This window comes from Zootoca vivipara, chromosome 12 (genome assembly GCF_965207765.1).
Source record: "Zootoca vivipara chromosome 12, rZooViv2.hap1.1, whole genome shotgun sequence".
Taxonomy (NCBI): domain Eukaryota; kingdom Metazoa; phylum Chordata; class Lepidosauria; order Squamata; family Lacertidae; genus Zootoca; species Zootoca vivipara.
The window spans coordinates 2,461,115-2,477,818 of NC_142595.1; the positions used below are offsets into that span (position 1 = coordinate 2,461,115).

General features: G+C 42.6%; 1 protein-coding gene across 2 annotated transcripts in view; it reads right to left on the reverse strand.

Annotated features, from left to right (window-relative positions):
• EPB41L4B (erythrocyte membrane protein band 4.1 like 4B) overlaps positions 1–16,704 on the reverse strand; it is a 137,025-nt gene that overhangs the window by 64,789 nt on the left and 55,532 nt on the right. Inside the window, exons 6-16 of one of the 2 annotated variants that reach the window (XM_035134398.3) lie at positions 16,364–16,416; positions 15,040–15,160; positions 13,713–13,800; positions 13,454–13,542; positions 13,179–13,248; positions 12,853–13,022; positions 11,206–11,315; positions 10,022–10,052; positions 9,254–9,287; positions 8,525–8,592; positions 4,115–5,731 (exon numbers count right to left, since the gene is read on the reverse strand). In XM_035134398.3, coding sequence (XP_034990289.1) covers positions 5,584–5,731; positions 8,525–8,592; positions 9,254–9,287; positions 10,022–10,052; positions 11,206–11,315; positions 12,853–13,022; positions 13,179–13,248; positions 13,454–13,542; positions 13,713–13,800; positions 15,040–15,160; positions 16,364–16,416 — 982 coding nt within the window. In that variant the 3' untranslated portion in view covers positions 4,115–5,583. Of the gene's footprint in view, positions 1–4,114; positions 5,732–8,524; positions 8,593–9,253; positions 9,288–10,021; positions 10,053–11,205; positions 11,316–12,852; positions 13,023–13,178; positions 13,249–13,453; positions 13,543–13,712; positions 13,801–15,039; positions 15,161–16,363; positions 16,417–16,704 lie in introns of those variants that run through there. The other variant, XM_088656178.1, reaches the window with a different exon arrangement.

The window sequence follows — 16,704 nt, forward strand, 5'->3', positions numbered from 1 at the left end:
CGGCCCCGACTTCCTGCTTCCCCACTGGCATCGGAACTCTCTCTGCTTTCCCCTGTGCTCGGGGATGGGCTTGAACTCAGGAGGGGAGGGACTTCGCGATATCCCCTGTCCCTCACATGAGGTCTATTACATTTACAGATTCTGCTCCATTACTATTTGTAAATTTCTTCATAAACGGTTCTCAGCTTTTGCGTTTTTTCTGTGGTATCTAAAGTGATAACCCATTACGATTGGAATGGTCATTAGGTATAATAGATATACAGTTGGAAACTTTGATCTCTTACACAAGGAAGTGTGATGGCAGTGAATAAATCAGTATTAGAAAGTATGGAAGATTGAAAGAACAATTGCAGTACATGCAATTACTTCTGCAAATGGCTCAATTCATGGTTTGAAAAACAATGGCTGAAAAGCGAAATGGCTGAAAAATCATTTCAGTCCCTCTACTTAGACATTTTTTAATCAACTACCTTAAACACGAACAGGATCTACCAGGTTATGGGAACAAAATTAAAGTGCAGTCCATCCAATGTGCAGATTTGCCACATTCATCTGCAAACTGATAAAGAAATTCTAACACAATGTTACCTCTTTGCTGCCATGCAAGGCTACACATCCTCAGTCTTTCTATGAAGGCATGAAAACCTTTGACAAAAGGACCCTCAAATATATGAAAGGATGTCATATGGAGGAGGGAGAAAGATTGTTTTCTGCTGCTCAAGAGAAGCGGACACAGAGCAATGATTCTATGCCTCACCTCTTCAGTATAGTATTGGCTCGTTTCACGCCTGTTATGAAACCCATATGTTCTAAATTCATGATGCTTTGCTGCCCTTTCAATACTACACTTCCAAATGAGGTTGTGCAGAATGGTAGCTTCTTGTACCATCACTGCACAGTATGTGCTTTCAAGACATCCATTCTTTGCAGGAGCAACCACAGGTTGACTCCACTCACTTTGAAGGGAAATGGGGGCTTTACAAGGAGATGCAAGGAACTTAACTGTGATACATCTCAGGTTTTATACAGGCAGAATCAGTTTGTGCTGGAAGTTGTGTTTCTGGCATTGTGTGCCCTTAAAGTCTTAAAAATTTATCATGAACAAGGTGTGAGATGAAACATTACACACCTTATCTGCCATGTTGGCCATGGAGCAAGAGGAAAAATGACTCCACGTGATATCCCCCCAGTACAATCAAATTTCTACTTCCCTCTGTGCCTGCCCAGCCTTAGCAATAAAACCTCTGTAAAAGGATGGCTAGCATCCTGCAACCCGTATTCCAGAGTGGCTGGGGAAACCCAGCCAGGTGGACAGAGTATAAATGATAAAATTATTATTCTTGTTATTATTATGCAGCTCGGATTGTTGACAGGAACTATGAGGGGAAGCTCTCTCCCTCTCCATGCGGCTCTGGACACTCTGCCAGGCATAGCAGGCACGTTTGCTGAAAGAGGTGAGGCATAGAATCATAGAGTTGGAAGAGGCCACAAGGGCCATCCAGTCCAACCCCCTGCAAAGCAGGAAACACCATCAAAGCATTCCTGACAGATGGCTGTCAAGCCTCTGCTTAAAGACCTCCAAGGAAGGAGACTCCACCACACTCCTTGGCAGCAAATTCCACTGTCAAAAAGCTCTTACTGTCAGGAAGTGCTTCCAAATGTTTAGGTGGAATCTTTTTTCTTGTAGCTTGAATCCATTGCTCTGTGTCCGCTTCTCTAGAGCAGCAGAAAACAACCTTTCACCCTCTTCTATATGACATCCTTTTATATATTTGAAAATGGCTATCACATCACCCCTTAACCTTCTCTCCTCCAGGCTAAACATACCCAGCTCCCTAAGCCATTCCTCACAAGTCATCGTTTCCAGGCCTTTGACCATTTTGGTTGCCCTCCTCTGGACATGTTCCAGCTCGTCAGTATCCTTCTTGAACTGTGGTGCCCAGAACTGGACACAGTATTCCAGGTGAGGTCTGGCCAGAGTGGTACTATTACTTCCCTTGATCTAGATGCTATACTCCTATTGATGCAGCCCAGAATTGCATTGACTTTTTTTAGCTGCTGCATCACACTGTTGCCTCATGTCAAGTTTGTGGTCTACCAAGACTCCTAGATCCTTTTCACATACAAGCCAGGTGTCACCCATCCAGTATTTGTGCCTTTCACCCCCCCCCCCCAAGTGTAGTACTTTACATTTTCCCTGTTAAAATTCATCTTGTTTGCTTTGGCCCAGTTGTCTGATCTGTTAAGGTCATTTTGAAGTGTGATCCTGTCCTCTGGGGTATTAGCCACCCCTCCCAATTTGGTGTCATCTGCAAACTTGCTCAGGATGTCCCCATCATCCAAGTCATTGATAAAGATGTTGAATAAGACTGGGCCCAAGACAGAACCCTGTGGCACCCCACTAGTCACTTCTCTCCAGGATGAAGAGGAGCCATTCATGAGCACCCTTTGGGTTCGGTCAGTCAGCCAGTTACAAATCCACTGAATGGTAGCATTGTCTAGCCTGCATTTTACCAGCTTCTTTACAAGAATATCATGGGGCACCTTGTCAAAGGCCTTGCTGAAATCAAGATATGCTACATCCACAGCGTTCCCTTCATCTACCAGGCTTGTGACTCTGTCAAAAAATGAGATCAGTTTAGTCTGACATGACCTATTTTTCAGAAACCCATGCTGATTTTTAGTGATCACAGCGTTCCTTTCTAGGTGCTCACAGACCGTTTGCTTAATGATCTGCTCTAGAATCTTTCCTGGTATTGATATCAGGCTGACTGGGTGGTAATTGTTTGGGTCCACCCTTTCCCCCCTTTTTGAAAATAGGGACAACATTTGCCCTCCTCAGTAGGGGGGGTGCTCAATAGGGAGGGACCCACTGAGGGGGAAAACAGCAAGCAGAAATCTGAATAATTTAAAAAGCTCTTCAAGAAGGTCTTATAAAGCATGGTTCCTATCAGGTGGTGTGTGTGTGTGTGTGTGTGTGTGTGTGTGAGAGAGAGAGAGAGAGAGAGAGAGAGAGAGAGAGAGAGAGAGAGAGAGAGAGAGATCTACCTACCAGGTGGCAAAAGAGTTGCAGAGCCAGGGCTGGTTCTTCTCACAGAGGTGGTAACAAGGCATCGATGGCAGTACCCCTTGGACTGCAGTTGAAGGCTCGTGGGATTGAATACTCCTTTGAACACAATAAAACTGGCAAACCGGGCTGGGCTGAAACTCTTTCTCCTCCTGGGATGCATGTGTAGGAGTTTTCCTCAGCTTGTACGAAGCCCTCTGACTGCAGTCTAATGTGGTAAAGCTTCAGATACCGTTTACAATCTGAGAACTAGACCCGAGTTCTAGCCCAGGAGAACCAAGCTCAGCTCTACTCCTCCCTTAGGTAGGAGGAATGACAGCGGGCATGGCATTTGCTAGCAACACTGGATTGCAGGAAATGCACACTTCCCCTGAGTGAAGCCTTTTGCATGCCATTTGCACAAAGATAGTTCCTAGGCAACCCTTGAAAAATCTTAATTTGGACACTCCCAATCTTATGAGGAACGGCTTAGGGAGCCGGGTATGTTTAGCCTGGAGAAGAGAAGGTTAAGGGGTGATATGACAGCCATGTTCAAATATATGAAAGGATGTCATATGGAGGAGGGAGATTGTTTTCTGCTGCTCCAGCGAAGTGGACACGGAGCAATGGATTCAAACTTCAAGAAAGAAGATTCCACCTAAACATTAGGAAGAACTTCCTGACAGTAAGAGCTGTTCGGCAGTGGAATTTGCTGCCAAAGAGTGTGGTGGAGTCTCCTTTGGAGGTCTTTAAGCAGAGGCTTGACAGGCATATGTCAAGAATGCTTTGGTGGTGTTTCCTGCTTGGCAAGGGGTTGGACTGGATGGCCCTTGTGGTCTCTTCCAACTCTATGATTCTATGTGTGTGTTTTCTTTAGAAGACTGGACCTGTTTTCTGTCTGTTGAATACATCTCCCATCTTATTTCCAAGCCACTTTGTGTGCATGTAGTAACCATAAGGTGTCCCCCCCCCTAAAAACTAAAATGTATAACAAATGTACTGTGGATGTATGCAATCTTCCTAGTCTGAAGACTAAAAACATGTCCAGAATATAAAAAATGCAAAGACAACAGAAAATATTCATATTTATTTTTTTGTACTCAGCACATACAAAGATCAAAACAAATGTAATAGCATTTGTAAACATACTTTAAATTAAAAAAATTAAACTATCATGTATTTGCTCTCAAGGAGAAGTAGACTTAACCTCATTTATAAAGTTAGATTCTGTAAAATCATATGAACAACACTAGCACTTTAAAATATTCCCCAAATAGCAAGATATTCCTTGTTTCAATCAATTTCAAAAGATCACAGCTTGAAGGCCAAATCAACACGTGAACCAAAGCTGGCACTGTTATCTCCATATTCAAGAAAACCAAAACTATCACAAGTTTAGCCTGTTTTGTTTAAGGAACCTGAGTGTGTAGATAAAGAATGTATATCCAACTTTGTAGAAGCTGAACTTGTTTACCCATATCTCATATCAAAATACATAGGTCTAAACCAGGCATGTCAAACTGGCGGCCCTCCAGATGTTTTGGCCTACAACTCCCATGATCTCTAGCTAGCAGGACCAGTGGTTGGGGAAGATGGGAATTGTAGTCCAAAACATCTGGAGGGCCGCCAGTTTGACATGCCTGCTCTTGGGATGCATTCAGACAGCTGGCTGTCCTTGCATGATGAGCTCAGGATTGAGTCTTAGGTGCTCATATAAACCTTCTCTCTGCTCCCCACACAACCCAATGCAAAAATGAATGACTACAGATAGGAACTGTGGTTGGAATGGAATGTGTGAGCCTGGGACTCCTGAACATGTAGGCCAAATAAATTTGGGACAGAGAAGGAGAAGTAGCACCAGAAGCGTCACCAGGCTAAGGTGGTTTTTCTTTCAGCTGTTTTTCTATCATCTAAAAACACAAGTCTACTGAAAGACAGCACCCACCAGTTATTAAGGCACCATCTTAACACCCGTTCATTACTTTATAAGCTGATCAATAAAATCCAAAGCGTCAGATGCGCTATATAAAAATATATATATAAACTCTAGTGATTTTTGTATAATTGTTAACATGGTGCAAAAACCTATTTGTTTCAGGGATAAACAGATTTTTTAAAAGCATTTCATTATTAGTCATCTGGATCCCTTTATCACTGGCCATTAAGTCATATTTAATAACTACAATTATATTGACTCCTGATTTCAGTATAACTCAAAAGAAAAAAAGTGAAAGACTATCATTGCTGGATTTTATTCATAAATGAAACCACAGAACAGCTGCAACTGTGTGTAAATGAAACAAAACAAACATTAAAGGGCTACAGTAGTGAAAAAATAATGAGAGTTTTACAAACTACCTGCAACATTCCAGAATTTTGGGCATATTTCTTAGCTTTTTCCAAAGTAACGGAACTACAGCTTGCAAGTCTTTGTTTACTACACCTTATGTTCTATGGATTATGACACAATTTTAAAAAACTTATTTGGAATGTAATGAGTATGTGAGATGATGCATAAAGCGAGAGATGGTTCTTTCTCAAAGGGCTGTCATGAGCTTATCCTGATACAACAGGCTCTGGATCCCAACTAAGTTCTTCTGGTTCTGGTCCTGAACATACCACAAATTGCTGTCCTCTCCATTTGGGGATTGTTTCCAACAGAGCCTGTCATCATGATAGGGTGGCCTGAAGCACATGCAGAGTGATGGTGAATGAGAAGCAAAAAGGAAAAACACAGTTATGAATGACAAAATGCATGAGCTGATCACATACATGCAAAATGAGACAACAGTGGGGGACTATATGGATGGAAAGTATTAGCAGGGGGGAAACCTAGGTGGGGAATGAAGAACTGAAACCACAAATGGAGTACAATCCTCTGGAAAGTTCACTAAGTCCCACTTCAATGAATGGGGAGAAACACATTGTCCATCTGTGGAAACCAGGCTGTGCAGAACTCCCCCCCCCAAAAAAAAGAGGATTATGTGCCATGTTTTTTCCTACATTGCATACACAGACCCTTGCAAAGTGCCATACGAGTATTTATTCTGCCTCATGTATACCACTTAGAAGCTGTTCACCAGGTTTATCTCAGAGATGCGCTCCATGAAGAAAAATGGTGAAGCGGCCCTAAGGGATTTTCAATGCTTGAGAGCTGTTTTGCACATTAATGTAAAAAACAGGTTAGCTGCACACTGAAAATGTGCTGAAATCATGTGTAATGGTCTATGTGCGCATTGTGGGTAATGTGGAAATGCTACCTGAACGTGGGACTCCTTTTTTGTTTTTATTACTTAATTCTATAAAAACATTAAGACATAAGGGAAAAAACACACATTTAGACAAAACACTAAAACATACAACATATAATACAGTACACAAATTACACAATACATTTCTACCAACACTTTTAGAGAAGAACAGAGAAAAACAGAGGGCAGGGCAGCACCCCCCCCCTTTTCCAAGGTTCATTTTTTATGGAACTTCCATTGTTTCCATTTCATACACCAGCTCCCCCCAATTCAGGTATGAGATCCTCACTTTCCACCAATCTGCCTCCAGCACATCCCCTTTTTTTGCCTCTACTGATGTTGGAGGTCTGGTGGTGCTAAGACAAGGTTTCCACAATGGTGGTGATGGCGGGGCTCCCAAACTCAGATCTGCCTCCCTGTTCTGTGACCTCTCCCTCCACCCCTGGAGAGAATGATCCAAAACACCCAATGGCCTGTGGGGTACCCTCCCAGAAACAGGGGAACTGTGCAGCCAAAATCTGTATACATGGCATGTACCCATTTCATTTACACCAAGTTCATTTTGTATTTTTTGATGAACTCTAAAAGGCTGTAACTGTAGTCAGCTACTCCAAGGCTGAAAATGTAGCTCTCTCAAAATGACCCTTTTTTTTAAAAAAAAAATCAGTACTTGAATTTTTCTTTAAAAAAATATGTCTTCCATAATTAGTTCTTGTTTGTCCATCCAATGGTAGTTTTAATGATATTCAATAAGACTAATGAAGTTTCAGGCTCTCATTTTAATTGAAAAAAATCTCATTAACCATCTTCTGAATTATTTGTGCCACCATTTCCCTTCTCCTATCCTAACTAGATGGTAGATGGTCCATGCTGTTTAATTTTATAATAGTTTTCTCTATCAATAACTGTCTCAGAAAACCAGGATTCCTTTTAAATAAAAATGTCCCATTCTTCGATGGGCATTAAAATCTTTACTAGATTCAGCTTCATTTTTTAAGAAAACAGAATTGTTTGTTTTTAAAATGACAATATGTTTTTGACAGCAACTTTCTCCCTGCAATGTTGCTTCTCAAATTCTGATTTCTCACAAGCCATATTGCATTTTTTTATAAAAAAATTCTGGCTCTTCAAAAGGAGAGTTGATTCTGCTTTGAGGCCTCCCTTTCCCATTAATGCAGGGTTGGGGAGGCTATTTCAGCCTGGGGGCAAAATTCCCTTCTGAGGGTCAAGTGCCAGTGTTGGCTGGGGCCAGAAAAGCAAATTTTATATTTGCACAGTAAGCTGGTTACTGCACATACACTCACACACCAATCATTCCTCCAGTCAGGTAAATGAGGCATTGGCAGTGCTCAAGGATGATAATGATAATGATGATGATAATAATAATAATAATAATAATAATAATAATAATAATAATAATAATTACTGTAATAATAATAATCAAGTGTTAAAAACAATACAGCATTAAATATCAAAAACTTCCCTAAACAGGGCTGCCTTCAGATGTCTTTTAAAAATAGGATGGCTGCTTATTTCCTTGACATCTGATGGGAGGGCGTTCCACAGGGCAGGATATTTTCCAGCGAGGCAAAAATGCTTGTGGTGTGAAGCCTCATCTGTCCCCCAGGCCTGAGCACCCCCCCCCCGCATTAATGTGTAGTCCTCACATCACACACTTCTCCACACTTGGCATCCAATAAGAAGGGTGATGAGAGGGTTGTGTTATGCACCATTCTCATATCACAGATTTCATAAACAGATTTCATAAAGTCTACTGATTTCTCTTTTTTCTACAGGCTTGGGTAACCCCAAATATAGAGCCAAGTTTTGTTTCTGTGTTGCCATCTCCAAAATCACAGGTGCCTCTGAGAAAAATTCCTTCACATCCCCTCTTTCTCAAATAGCATTTCTTCCCCAGGATTCAAGCTATATACACTATCTCTGCAATCCTTACCTTTAAGACAGGCTAGAATTATTGAGGTGCTGATACTGCAGATGATGGCTGAAAATGAGAACAGTGGTTTGCCTATTCTCATACCGTGAGATCATAGATGAGCTGAGGATTTCCTGGCACTCCGCTCATATGCTTAGCCCCTAAGTGACACCAGATTAGGAGCAATATGTTGTACACACAAACTGTCTTGTTTCCCAACTAGTGAGATCATCCACCCCACCCACCCCAAGACTGAATAACTTTTACAAGTATCTGCACAGAGCAATCACTTACCTTAGATTTACAGGAGGATGTGGGTGCCAGTGTGATTGGCCAGGGTGCATATTTGGGTGATACGGAGGCTGGAAATAAAATATGAACCTAGGTTACTGAAGAATTTGTAACCTTACTTCCGTAAGTTAAAATTTCCACAGCAGCCATTTAAGATGGATGGATGGATGGATGGAAGGAAGGAAGGAAGGAAGGAAGGAAGGAAGGAAGGAAGGATGTGCTTTCGAACTGCTAGGTTGCTAGGATGTGATGTGCTTTCGAACTGCTAGGTTGGCAGGAGCTGGGACCGAGCAACAGGAGCTCACCCCGTTGCAGGGATTCGAACCGCCGACCTTCTGATTGGCAAGCTCTAGGCTCTGTGGTTTAACCCACAGCGCCACCTGAGGCCAACACTAATCTTATAATCTCACTTACTCATTGCTCCCTAATAAGTGTATGTGCACAATGCATAGATTTGAAACATAAATTTAATTTAAATCAAACTTTCTAATTTTCTTTTTTAAAGAAATCCCCTTGAATGCCAGCTTTCAGATATGGCTTCACTTTTAGCTGGAGTCCAACATACTTCACAAACATAGGAATATGAAAGGCACATGACATTAGCACACCAAAAATATTCACAATCACAAATGGTAGAGCAAGGGTAGGCAAGCAAGCAAGTCACTTTGATCACGACATTGTTGGTGCTATAGCTAAGGTAACAGAAAAATAAGAATTCAGTATTCCTCTTACCTGATAGTTATGGACTTCTTGATTATTTTTAGTGCTAAAACAAAAATGATATTATTCTTATTTGCATAGTTCTCATAAAGTGTAACACACAAGCTTATCTTATTAATGAACAAGCCAAGCTAACGCAAGGGAAAAATGCCTTTAAGATCTTAGTGAGCAGGTTTGAATTATGTTTTAAGTAGTGTAGCTATTAGGATGGCAGCTCAAGAGACTGCAACGTGCGGAGGTTGAAGTTTCCAAACATTGCCTGCCTCTTCCCTCTTCAATCGCTCTCACGGAGCTGACCAACAGCCTATTGCCTCAACCTCGTGAAGTGAAACTCCTGGGAGAGATGGAATACCCGCAAACATTCCATATTTGCCTCAGTAGCTCAGCCAGTGGCTATGGAAGACTGATTTATTAGATGTATACACCTCCAAGGATCCAAGGACAGTTTGCAGCATAAACAATTCCCAACTGAATTCAGTTGCAATGGTTCAAATCAGTTTTGAATGTTGGGGAGGGAGGATTCAAACACTGGAGAAGCACAGGATCCTGCCGCCTGCTTCTGAACCACAAATTAAGTGCTCAGGAGCATCATGCCTGTACTCTGAGTTAAGAGATGAGGAGCATCACCGCTTGTAAAATGTTTTCTGTACCTATTCTTATCCCTTAATGGGACATATTAGGAGTTCCTGCACTAGGAGGTTTCTAGTACATTTATCTAGGGGCAGCTTGGATAGCAGGTGCCAAACCAAATAATTAATGTGAAAGATGGATAACACTTACCAAATCTGGGGTGCTTTGAGAGTGTTGCTTGCTAAGAGAGGGCACAGAAAAGCAAGGGTAAACATCACTACTTTTGGGGAAAAAACACAACCCTCTGTTTTTTTATACAGGGTAACATTCCAGCATTACATAAGGGGCAGCAAGTGATGGGAGGGGGAATAAATAGGTCTGTCTGCCCCAAGTTTCCATGTACGGTACAGCCCACATGGTCTCCTCTCCATCCAACTCCTACTCATGAAAACAGTGTGGAGATGAATGATAAAGGAAATTTAATGTACAGCCCACTTCTGTGAGTGAAAAGGAGATTCTGTGACTGAAGATTGTGCCAAAACACTAATGCAGCTATGCTTGGGGTCCACCTTCAAGAGACGTTGGTGGTGTCTAGATGTCACATTATGCCATAGCCTAGCATGACAAGAAAAAGCTGCAGAGAGCCTCTGACTTGTGTTCCACCCTTCACGCGTATCCTCTGGTGAGACCACAAGAGGTTCAGAAGCTTTCACTTCCCACTTATTAATCTCAACTTGTTGTGTCAATCCAGACACAGCATGAATCTTAACTATTATTCATTTGAAACGAACAAACTTCAAACCAGGGGTTATAAAGTTGACCTGCTTAAGCAAGCCATAGCCAACATTACCCACAATTTAGGGTTCAGGTGTCATGCTGAATGGAAATTAGAACGGAAATCATCTGAGCTCTTCCTCGCAGGTGTGCAGAAGGAGAAGAGGGGAGGGGAACAAGGCTTGCTGTGCCTTGCTCTCATCATGCTAAACTATGGTCTGTCTCAAGGGTGCTGCTTCTTCATAACTGTAGGACTTCTTTAAGGCCTCTGTTGTATTTGATGAACAACATACAGAGGAGTACTTTCCCTGAACTTGGGGCTTCTCAAGTGCTTCTGAGAAGTAATAAACCAGAAAAATAATGAGTGCGTGAAGGGAAACTGACCGAAACAAAACAAAACAAACAAAAAAGAATTGGGAGGGGAGATTTAAGAACAAACTAGCAAACAGGAGCACTACAAAGTGGAAGGGGAACTTTTAGGACATCTCCTTGCATTTCTTCATGGTGTGATGAAACAAAGCCATTATGGTATGTGAGATGCAATGGAGAAAATAAGCTCTAATTTTAGTCAAGCAGTTTGCTTAATGAATATGGCATGCAAGTTAGCTGCAAACTTTAACCTTTGAAAGTTGAATGCCTTCGGGATGGGTACCGCTTGCTGGGCCTCCTTTCAAAGGTACTGGCTCTGCGTAGTCTGGATCCACGCGTTGCCTGGTACTCGGTTCGACCACTTAAAAGAAGAAGAAACGAAGACTTACAGTGCATTTCTATATGGTCTACTTGAAAGCAAGTCCCAGCAAGTTCAACCATGTTTTCCTCCAGGTAAGAGAGCATAGGTTTTCAGCCTTAATTTGCTTCACTAACAGCTCGCATCCTCAAAACATAAAACCTACACACCGTCATATAAATGCTGTATGCAAAACCAAGACTTTAGCTTAAGTCAGCTGTAGTTTATGTCTATTTGTGGTTTATTTGTACAGTATAAGAAAATTAAAGACATCAAGGGCACTTCATAGCAATCGATAGAGCTACAAGTATGGCTATCACCCAGTTTCAGAAATCTTAAGTGGATAAATCTTGAGTCTCAACTGACCAATTGATTCTGCATAAGCCTGCATATCATACTGTGAGTGACACCCGTCAAGGATACAGGTGCTGCTACACTAAAGGAACAACACCTCACAAAGCAGAATGGGCATCACTTGTCACTTGTAAAAGTACAAGTTCCACAAATAAAATGATTGGATGGGCTCATATGGGGAAAGGCAACCTTAAGAAAACTGGACCCAAGCCATAAAGCACTTTACATAACAATAGCAATAGCATGAACTTGGCCCAGTAACAAATTAGCACCCAGCGCAGATTTTTGAGTATAGGTGTAATTAGCTGACAGTATCTCACTCCTATAAGCAATTGTGCTGCAGCATTCTTTATTAAGTGAAGTTTATGGAAGCCTCACACAGAGTGCATTGTAGCAATCCAGTCTTGGAAGTTGCCAAGCTGAAGCTGATAAAAAGGGCTCCTAGCCACTGAAGCCACTTGGGCCTCCAGGGACAAAGAGCCCCCCCCCCCATGGCTGTGCAGCTCCTCCTCCATGGGGAGTGCAGCCCCACCCAGAGCAGGCAATGAACCAATTTCTCAGACACAGAACTGAAGCATATTTTGATCTGCTGGAGGCAACTTGGTAGCCAATCAAAATGTTTTTATTTGTTTAATTTAACCAACAAATCAAATACAGGCAACCCTTGCATTTACATGCATTCAATATGTGTGCAACTGCGCACGCACACACATTGCACCAAACCTGGAAGTTACCCCAAAAGCCACAAAAACATTGCAAAAAGGGTGGGGGGGGCGGGGTGGAACATTTTGTGTTTGCAGGCTTTTTCATGGTGTTTCAAATACACACAATTTCACTTGGAACATTGGGGGGGGGTTGCCTTTCCTGCAACCCTAAATTACCAGATTACAAAAACCTCAGCCTCAAAAGAGTCCTCAGATTATAGCACTCAAAATATGTGCAAAGAGCTGCCTTGCAAAAGCAGAAGCGAAGCCAAGACCTCCCGGACCTCATGAGGGTTTTCCTACTCATGCTCACCCTCGCCAATTGCTAGAAGGAACCAGACACCATTCCTACTTATCCAAACCTGCCAATGTGTCTGGCAGGAGAGAGACTCCTATTAAAACAAGCAAACAAACAAGCCAGATTTTTGTGACTTAGCAGCTTCTGTGGCCTTATTTGCAAGGGTGCATCTGCAACTAGGTACCTGAATCGAAAGCGGGATCCCAGCCTGATAAAATCTGACCGGGTAGATTTACTGTTTGCAGGTGTGCGCAACCGAAAGAAGGCATGATGCTCCACTGCACATTTCCAGAGGTGCTTGCACGTTTTAGCATTGTCTAATCTGAAAACAAATGTGTGCTCTTGCTCTCTACCCTGTAAGACAAAAAATGGAAGCCTTGTAAGTTTTCGTGCAATCAGCTTAACAACCAATGTCACAGAAAGAGAGCTCAAACTGTCAATGGGCTGAATATCTCAGGGTCAACTGCTGAACTCCTGGGACTCTGGATACTGCTAGGTCGGATTCATTACCTGGTCATCATCTTCGACCACCACAAGGGTCAGCTTGCTCTTTTTGAAGTCCATTTTAGTGATTTTAGGCCTGGTCACATAGAAGACAGATGATGTAAACAGTTAATTGTCAAGAGAAACAAAACATTATGTAACATATTTGTATATAAATGCTGTTTTATTATTCTCATGCTAATCTGAAGAGCCGGGGACGACGACCAATCGCTCCCTTTTTTTGGGGGGGGGGGAGAGAGATTAGTATTGAATAACAGTAAGTGTAAGTAGGAATTACTCACCAAAAAAACAAACCTATTTTGTTTGCCCCTTCAAAGATCAAGATCCCTGTTGGTGTCAAGCCAAGAGCATAGTCACAACCATCTCTTCCCTACAAGCAAACAAATGATGTTATATCAAACACAGAAAATCATCTGCAAGACGTACATTCAGAAAGTGAAAAAGGTGAAAGGAGTTGCTTTTAAGCACAATGCCTTGGAGGCAGACTGTGACCCTCGTTCCCACCCTCTGCATAAAGAAATTGCAAGGAGAAGCTCTTACCTTAACTACATGCATATCCACCCCATACATTTCTAGCCATTTGGCTTTGTTCAAGTAGCACATTTCTGCCTGTGCAGGGCTCTTTCCCCTATGAAAATGAAAGGGAGAAAAACAGTTCTTAATCAGAAGTATTGCTTCTTTCCTTCCACCAATCCTTAAGGATTCAGTTTTGGGTTTATTCACATTTCCTCTGGTCCCGATGCTTTCTTTTGGGAGAAACTGCTTTTTAGCGCTCAGTCAGAGCAAATGGCAATTCTAGTTTTTTCCCAGATTGGCATTTGCTCAGATTTAGAGCCAAAGAGCAGGTTTTCCCTGGGAAAGGAGAGGAGCCAGGGGGGAAATGCTTGGACTCGGGCCTAGAAAGTTTGAGTCAAGCACAAAACCCACTTGGACCCATGCTTTCTAGGCATGAGACAAGCAGACAAGCCCTTTGCATGTCTTAATACAGGGACCAGAAGCTGTTTATCTAGTGGGATGGAGCTGTAGCAATACCTTCCCAGCACTGGTGCTGCTGCCATTTGCTGGGTGGGAGGTGAACGAAGCGGTGGGGAGATTAATGTGGGAACACTAGCACCAGATTGGCTTTGCCAGTGTGCCCACACCACACTGACCTCCCCGCCACCTTGCCCCTCTCCCTCCTAGCAGGGATGGTCCATCCCGTTTCACCACCTGAGGCAAAATGGGAAGGTGCCATCTTCACCACTTGCCCCTCCGCCACAGCCTTGCTTATTGGGGCAGCACAGCGGAAGCTGCTGGCGTGGTCTTGCTGGAAGCAGAAACTGCAGCCGCTTCTCGTTTCTCCAGTGATAGTGGTGGGGCAACCACACCCCGACACAGGAGCAGCAGCGGCAGTGGTGAGATCTAGTTAGAATTCCGTAAGATCTCCCCGCTACTGCTGCTTCTCCTCTCTTCTCCAGCAGCAGCAGGGGCAGGCAGGTGCCCTTCGGGGCTTCCTCAGTCTGCCTCGTGGGCAAGCCACCCCTGCCTGCTGGTAGGGAGGCTAGAGTTGTAGCTCTGCACACACTGGGTGAGCCAGTTCTGACAGAGAGCTCAATTTACTTCTTTGCTGGTATCTCTCTCTCTCTCTCTCTCTCTCTCTCTCTCTCTCTCTCTCTCTCCACAGGGCAGGCTCTAGGTAGACCCCCGGTGGCGCGGTGCGCTAGGGCGCCGGGCGGCTTTGCCGCGCGGAAACCATGCTGCACCCTGCAAGGGCGGGGGCGCCGGAGCGATCTCCGCCCCTCAGCACCAGGGGGCGTGACCTGCTCAAGACTGCCCTGTCTCTCCACATGCTAAATTGCAGATAAAATCAGGTATCTTCCCACCATACCTGAATTCTTTCCACTTCTGAAAGATTTCAAATTCCATCGCTTCAGTTTGATTAGGAGTAAATAGGAATTCTGAAACAAGTTCTGGAGTGTGTTCGGGGAGCTCACATTCGCCAAGCTCAGCTGTCAAAAGTTGGAAATTCCAAATAAGATATCGCATGGAAGTAGATTATAAACACTGCTATCTTTTCCAAGATAAGGTGTTATTAAAAAACACCTTCTCCATTTAAGTTTTCCAGCTTAAACAAATTCAGAGCAAGAGAGCAATAAGCAACAGAGAAAGTTAGCATATAGATATTCTGGTCTGTGGGGAAAGGTCTTATTTGGATTTGTAACACAAAATCATTGGGTACTCCTGGATTTGTTATGAGTATTAAGAACATATATAAAATAAATAATTTCACTTGAAAGAAAGCCATTAGATTAAGCAGAACAACCTCTTGTCCTAAAGAGGAACATCCATTGAATGCTAAGGGAGGGAGCAGGTTTGCTTTCAGTCACCATGCTCCCTGCTGCTCATGTGCCCAGGAGCCATGCCACGCCAGCTGTGCATTCAACCTTGCACATATGAGTTGATTTGGATCCCACCCCCTTGTACGAAAGAGCTCTATGTACCAAATGCACAGGTGTCAAATGCTGGGTGCTCTTTTCCAGAGGCGGGGAGAGAATGTAAAAGAGCAACTATGTGAAAAAACATCACATTTTTTCTCTTATTTGAAAGATCTCTAGAACAACTGCATTTTATGAACAGATCATTTCTTAATTTCCTTGGTAGCAATATTCATTCTTTATCCCAAGAGTTATTGGCATTGTATATATATTCTCCTCTCTTGTTTCCACTAAGCCAATTCATATTATTTCAAATGAACAAATTTAAGTATTACAACCAAGCCATTTACTATTTCTGTGAAAGCATTATTTCATAGAAACATGGTTAGCAATTTGGGACAGGAACTGAAGCCTAACATACATACATACATACATACATACATACATACATACATACATACGAGTTTTAGCTGTCAGTCCCCTGTCAGCAATTAACGTGTAACTATGGGAGAGTTTTCACAGGCTGCAGACTTTCTGAGAGGCAAAGGCTACTGGGAAAGAGAAAGACTGCCTTCTCTTGGAAGGCAAGAACTACAGAACCCATTACTTCCCCCCCCTTAAAGTTCAGTTCAAATAAAGTTCAAACAGGCAGTATGTAGGTCTACGCTGTCTGCAGTGGTTCCAGGCACCACCATAGCTCCGACACGTGGCCTTTGGCAGCCATATGTGAATGAGCAACCAACACTTCGAACAGACTTCAGTTGTTAACGGACATACCTTGGAGACACAAAGCAGAGAGTTCTACAGCTGTTTCATAAGGGCATTTCAATCTGTAAAAAAAGATACAAATATTTCAGTAAACAACAATAATCCCTCACAAAGAAGCCCCCCTCCACTCCATCAATTAAACTCAACATTATTATTTATTAATAACATTTCATATTATTTCTCTTAAATGATATTCAGTGTGGCCAACTGCAAACGATTTGATATGCAATCCAATTACAGTAGTAACAAGTGAAACCATTTTAAAAAACATTTTATGAGTTCTCCTGCAATGTTAAAACGCCATATCCATGAACTCCATATCCATGGAGTATGGAATGCTTAAATAAATA